General features: G+C 44.3%; 1 protein-coding gene across 1 annotated transcript; it reads right to left on the bottom strand.

The window, feature by feature from the left end:
• Positions 1–669: 669 nt before the first annotated feature.
• On the bottom strand, positions 670–5,964 carry CTLA4 (cytotoxic T-lymphocyte associated protein 4). Its single transcript, XM_035133546.2, has 4 exons — positions 5,907–5,964; positions 4,392–4,742; positions 2,848–2,957; positions 670–775 (listed from the first exon to the last, which is right to left on the bottom strand). Exons 1-4 carry the CDS (start codon positions 5,962–5,964, stop codon positions 719–721), a joined length of 576 nt encoding a protein of 191 aa, XP_034989437.2. The 3' UTR covers positions 670–718.
• Between the last annotated feature and the right edge of the window lie 860 nt (positions 5,965–6,824).

Genomic DNA, 6,824 nt, shown 5'->3' with positions numbered 1-6,824 from the left:
CACCATCTGCTTTTTGCCCCTGGGCAATTTGGCTCCAGGGACCACACATTCACTCCATAAGACACACAGACATTTCTCCTTGCTTTTTAGGAGGAAAAAAGCATCTTCGTGTCTTATGGAGCGAAAAATACGGTAGTTGGCTAGGTGAGGATAGACATCGTCTCTCTGCCTGGTTGGCTGGGATTGCTTCTAGGAGGAGTCAGGGTTTGGTTTTGTTCAACAGTGTGAGAGAGAGTAAAAACGAAACAACAACAAAAACACAGGCACATGAAAAAGGTAAGCAAGGGTACATGCTCTTGTTTGAGGGGAAGCATTCAAACATGTAAACAACACCCCTACTTTCAGCCTGAAGTGGTGCGGTCTAGGAAAAGCTGTACCTGCTGATTCTGCGGACTCTATATAGCCTGACCTTAAGCATAATGCTATTTTTGTTATGGTAGAACTTGTGGGGAGATTTTGCAAAGAAGATGGGTACTTGGGAGTTCACGCTGTGGAGTGGTGTGGCTACATCCTAAGGAACTCAAGAACCAAACAGACTTTCCAGGGTCAATTTAGTATTCTTTTGTTGATGTGTTGCATCTCCCTTTGTTAAGTGATCCAATCTGGAAGTAACAAATTGCATTCCTATTTATTAGACAATTATTTTCACTGTCGATACTTGGTAGAAATCAACATCGTTTCCTCCTTTTCCGTGGCAGGTTTCCTTTCTTTTCCCCGGTTACATTGGTACAATTTTCTCATAGACCCCAGGAGTAAAATAGCTGCTTTTCCGTATCTGTAAAATAAGAAAAATTATCTGGCACTGCAAGAAAACTGTGTTCCATCCTACCATATATGCTTCCAAATGAGATTGATATAACCTACCTCCAGGTATATATTCTCAACCTCTCTAATTTCTGTTGATCTTAACAAATGAGGGCCCTGATAACTGCTTTTGACAGAATATTTCACAATCTGTAAACTTTTTCATTCTTCCATAATCTCAAATCCAGGAAGACAACAAAGATTAAGTCTGAATGTATTAGAATTGATGGCCTGTTTGCTGTTTTTGTAACCTCTGCCTGAGAAATTTAGATAAAGCGTTCCCAGTCTACTATACGCAACGCTGATGGTGAGATGCCTGGACCCAACATATTCCTTAATGCTTCTCACAATTTTACACAACCACAGCTTTCTTCTCTGTATTTCTGCACTGCGGCTGAGGGGAAATGGCCTCTCCAAATTCTCTACACTCTTTTCCAGGGGTGAAATTTGGGCAGAGTGGGGGGGAGGGTTTGCAAAATATTCTCCAAAGGGAGTAGGTGGGATTTTCAAATAGGCTGCAGCTGGAGAAGGATTGAAGGTGGCTAAGAACTCAGGTGGCGCTGTGGTTAAACCACTGAGCCTAGGGCTTGCTGATCAGAAAGTCGGCGGTTCGAATCCCTGTGACGGGGTGAGCTCCCGTTGCTTGGTCCCAGCTCCTGCCAACCTAGCAGTTCGAAAGCACGTCAAAATGCAAGTAGATAAATAGGAACCGCTCCAGCGGGAAGGTAAACGGCGTTTCCATGTGCTGCTCTGGTTTGCCAGAAGCGGCTTTGTCATGCTGGCCACATGACCTGGAAGCTATACGCTGGCTCCCTCAGCCAATAATGCGAGATGAGCGCGCAACCCCAGAGTCGGTCACGACTGGACCTAATGGTCAGGGGTCCCTTTACCTTTACCTAAGAACTCAGTAATAATCTCCAGATTAAAGTCCAAAAAACCCCAACATCCACAATATCCAGAAAAGATGTGCCAGGCAGATTCAACTCAGGTAAGACTTTAGAAGGCAAAAGCACAGGATGGGGAGTGCTTGGAAGACTCTAAGGAACATGCATATACTCTAATTCCGATAGACAACACACCTCTGTGAAGAGTTAAACCACCCTGTTCAGCACATGCTGACTCTAATCATTGTATTGAGATTATTACAGTTCTCTGGTATTGTGGTGAGGAAGGCAAGGGCAGTGTTTGCTAGTTCTGAATCAGAAAGAAACTGCTGCCGTTCTTTTCACATTGATGAACATCATTTTTGACCTCAAGCCTAGCACAGCAGTTGACCTTGAAGAACTAAATAACCCTGCAAGGAATTTCGTTTCATCTTCTACCGAAGTAATACAGACTTTTCGGTATCTCGCTGTTCCTTCACCTTTCACGGCAAGAGTACCGTAATAATTTAATAGTACTGTTTCTGGTGGATTGCTTGTTGGGTGTTGTAATTCTTGCAACAACAAATAATCTGGTCTTAGATGACTTAATATGGGTCAGTTATGCCTCTTGTGTCAAGAGTTCTTGCACATGTACTCTTGCTTAAAACAAAAAACAAAGCATGTTGGTGGACCAAATTAAAATATGGTGGTGAGGACACCCCTTCCTTGGTCTAATCATTCTGGATCAGGCATGGCCAAACTTGGCCCTCCAGCTGTTTTGCGACTACAATTCCCATCATCCCTGACCACTGGTCCTGTTAGCTAGGGATGATGGGAGTTGTAGTCCCAAAACAGCTGGGGGGCCACAGTTTGGCCATGCCTGTTCTACATTCTGCTCAGCTGCATAGCAATGTAGACCAGAGGATATACAAAGGCAGAGATTGCATTCAAGTCCTTCTTGGGATAGCAACTCAAGACTCTGGATGCAATTTCTAGCACACACGTACACACCAATTGATGTGAATGCATGGCTACATTCTCCAGGCTGACTTTTCAGGCCTGTCTGCTGACCAGAATGCAATGGAACCAAACTGCCAAAAATATGATGGTCATGATATTACAAATTCCCCTGGATTTATTCCTAAATGCCCATGTGCTATGTTACAGATCACGTACTTACAGCCTTTCTCATAATGCAGGTTGTGATTAAAATGCTGAATACTAGCAATCCAGAAGCTACTGCTGTTATGATCCAAAGATAGAGATGCTGGTCTGGGCATGGATCTGTGTCTGAAATACATTTAATATTTCAAATTATCTTCAGGAAGATAGAGCAAATCTTAACACACACGTTCACACACACACACACACACACGTTTTTCAAGAAGAAGAAGAAGAAGAAGAAGAAGAAGAAGAAGAAGAAGAAGAGGAGGAGTTTGGATTTGATATCCCGCTTTATCACTACCCAAAGGAGTCTCAAAGTGGCTAACAATCTCCTTTCCCCTCCTCTCCCACAACAAACACTCTGTGAGGTGAGCGGGGCTGAGAGACTTCAGAGAAGTGTGACTAGCCCAAGGTCACCCAGCAGCTGCATGTGGAGCAGCAGAGACGCGAACCCAGTTCCCCAGATTACAAGTCTACCGCTCTTAACCACTACACCACACTGGCTCTCATTGTAATTTCCTCCTCCATAATTGCCTCCTCCGTAGTTGTCAAGTACAGTGGTACCTCGGTTTATGAACACAATTGGTTCCGAAAGTCTGTTCATAAACTGAAGCGTTCATAAACTGAAGCGAACTTTCCCATTGAAAGTAATGGAAGGTGAATTAATCCATTCCAGATAGGTCCGCGACGTTCGTAAACCGAAAATTCGTAAACCGAGGTGTTAACAAACAGAGGTTCCACTGTACAGTCGTACCTTGGAAGTCGAACGGAATCCCTTATGGAAGTCCATTCGACTTCCAAAACGTTCGGAAACCAAGGATGGCTGTGCTTCAGTTCTCCTATTGTTTTGGGAAATATGAATTAGGTAGTGTCACAGTGGTCGGATGGGACTACTTCAGAGTAACGACTCTCCACCGCTCTGCATTTTATCTTTTTATTGGTGCTGCGTATTTACAGTGCTAAAGGTAGAGCTATTTACAGAGACACATCTTTTCAGCTTTCATCAGAACCTCCGAATGGCTTTTGGCGCGTCTTGCGCCAGCATAACAACTTGGGGAGCCCCATCCTCTTCCCCCGACGCTTTCTGCGAAGTTCCGGAGTTGGGGGGATGGGCCTGCCCCCCCTCTTTCCTCCTTTCTGTCCCACCTGGGACGCTGGCTCTTCTACCCTGCCAGAGCCTTGGATCCCACTTCCTGTTTCCCCACTGGAGCTGGAGCTCTCCCTGCTCTCAGTCGTGCTCTGGGCTGGGCTGGAACTCAGGAGGGGAGGGGCTTCGCGATACCCCTTGCCCCTCACAGGTAGTATAAATGCAAACTGAATCTGATTTCTCCCCATCCCTACTGGCAACAGATATGGAGGACAACGTGCTGCGAGGAATTCATAACTCACTTACTAGGAAGCAAATCCCAGTGGGACAGACTTCTGCATAAACGTGTGTGTACTGTGAGAAGGCTGATTTGAGAGTTACAGGATTGAACTGATAGACCTCAAGGACACCCGTTAATTTTGCAAAACACTTGAAAGCACTCTGACATCAGATCATGAGCTCTCTTAACTCACCAACCACATAGAGCTGGGTCCCCCTTCCCATGACTCGGTTGTAGGGTGGTGGGAAAATTCGTTCCATCTTGCAGATATACAGACCAGCATCAGTCGGCTGCAGACCCCAAAGAGTAACGTTTACACCATTAAGACCAGGGTGGACTTGGCACTTGATGCCATCTTTCGTGATGAACGGCTCATACCCAGCAGTAAGCGAAGAAGCACACATCTTGAGAGACTCGTTGCCAAGGTGTTTAAGTAAAGTTATTACGAGTCCCTCTGGATCTCCAGCATTCCTGTATTCACACGAAAAGAAGGCAGGGTCTTGCCTTTTTACCACCAGGAACGACGGCTGAGTTACTTCCATGACTGTAATGACTGTAATGAAATATCAAACAGAGCACCGTGATAAATAAACATACTCAAGGGAAATAGGCTGTTTCCATAGAAAAGGGAATGGCAGGTATCTCAGATACTTATTTAATATCGGTTATTTAATTTACATTTATATCTTGAGGGAAGAGAGACCACATAACACCGGTCCTGAAAGACACTGAGGTCCAGTGCCGAGGGCCTTCTGGCGGTTCCCTCGCCGTGAGAAGTCAAGTTACAGGAAAGCTTATACATCAGTGGTCCTCAACCTTGGGCCTCCAGATGTTTTTGGCCTACAACTCCCATGATCCCTAGCTAGCAGGATCAGTGGTCAGGGATGATGGGAATTGTAGTTTCAAAACATCTGGAGGCCCAAGGTTGAGGACCACTGTTATACATGATCAAGCTTTCCTTAGCACCTCAGCCCCCCCCCCCGCAAGACCAATTGCAGTCATTAACAGTTGTTAACAGTCATCAACAGGTTTACCACTCCTATAAGCCCATCACCCATTCCCATCACCCCCCACCCTCTGAATATACATAAGGGTCTGGTGGCTTCTGTTTTCAGTGTATCTGAGGAAGTGTGCATGCACATGAAAGCTCATACCAAAATAAAAACTTAGTTGGTCTTTAAGGTGCTACTGAAGGAATTTTTTTATTTTGTTTCGACTCAGACCAACACGGCTACCTACCTGTAATTTGCACAAAAGTTTTATTTGTTTATTTTAGACACCTATTTCTTTAGCAGTCGCTCAGTAACGTCTCGAGAATTATAGCAGCAGAGAAATGCAGTCCCCTCTGGTCTCTCACTTATTTACTTAATTAATTTTGCATACAGCTTTTCAAAACTAACAGTCCTCCTCAAGCGGCTCTCAGTTAAATGTTTGTGAAAACAAGAATGCACGAAAACAACATCAAAATCCTATCACTAAAAGTGCACATAAATGAGAGTTTTCCGGTTTCCCCAGGCACACTGGGCAGCTTACAGCACATGAAAAAATGGTAAAACATTAGACATTAAAAATTTCCCAATGCAGATGTAACAACTACTTTAGTGACACCAGCAACAACCCTACTTTCTAATGTGTTTCTCATGTCTCTTCTGGATAATTTTACATAGGAGAAATTTCTCAGTCTCGTCCTATATTATTAATAACTCACCTTTGCTGAAGCCAGCAGCTAAGTTGGGAAAGACAATGGCGAGAAAAAATGAAATCATCACACAGCCAGACGTTGGATTCATGTAGGTGTTTGATGCTTTCTTAGTCCGAGACAAGCTGGAAACAAACCAGATTGATATTTAGAATGGGTAGGTCCTTTGTTCACGATAGAGGATTTCGATGTGAGCGGAACCCACACAGTGTGTGTGAGAGAGAGGGGGGGGAGGGAAGGATATACCTGAAAAGGTAAGCAATGTTTTGGTTGTTTCAAGACAGGAAACCGTGGGCCTCTCGATACGTGTGCTCTTAACCTCAAACAGCAGTCAGCAAAGCAAATGTTCATCACCTAGAAAAATTAGTCAATATGAAACTTGTATTCAATATTAAGATGCAAGGAAGGAGAGGAGATTATCCCCTACAGCGTCAATATGAGTTCATTTCCTTCCATTCTTTGTGTTATTTTCCATTGATATATAGAATAGTATCGGGCAGCACCCAATGTCACATGAATGGACTTCTGCTCGCGTGAGAAGACTTCCTCTTCCTCTTTCCCCACCCACTCTCCCCAAATCTTCTCCAGAGAATCTCCCCCACCCCCCCACCCCAGAGAAGATTTTGAAGGGTGGGGCTACAGGAGGTAGGAGAGGAAGGGATGAAGTCCTATCACACCCATGCCAGACATCCAGCAATCCCTCAGTAAACTTAAAATATAACAAGTGAGAAAATAAAAGAACGTCATGTTGTTATTTTAACTAATAATTTAATTGGAGGCAAACGCTGCCCACCTCCCTTTAGCCACGTTGTCTTTATATTTCCCCATACTCTTGCATTTTCTGTGCATAACTATTGTGCCAGTGGGCTCCATGAGAAACTTGGGCATCGAGACCCCAACATAAATTTGAACTGAAATGCCTGACAA

This window comes from Zootoca vivipara, chromosome 1 (assembly GCF_963506605.1).
Source record: "Zootoca vivipara chromosome 1, rZooViv1.1, whole genome shotgun sequence".
Lineage (NCBI taxonomy): Eukaryota > Metazoa > Chordata > Lepidosauria > Squamata > Lacertidae > Zootoca > Zootoca vivipara.
Note: the sequence above shows the minus strand (reverse complement) of the source record. Positions and strands in the feature narration are given on the sequence as shown.

Excerpts from the sequence above, each read along its gene's own strand:
- CTLA4 (XM_035133546.2), bottom strand. The coding sequence starts at position 5,964 with ATGATTTCATTTTTTCTCGCCATTGTCTTTCCCAACTTAGCTGCTGGC. Across the intron at positions 4,743-5,906 it reads AGCTGCTGGCTTCAGCAAAG|TCATGGAAGTAACTCAGCCG; the intron begins GTGAGTTATTAA and ends CAGTCATTACAG. Across the intron at positions 776-2,847 it reads CCTGCATTATGAGAAAGGCT|ATACGGAAAAGCAGCTATTT; the intron begins GTAAGTACGTGA and ends CTTATTTTACAG.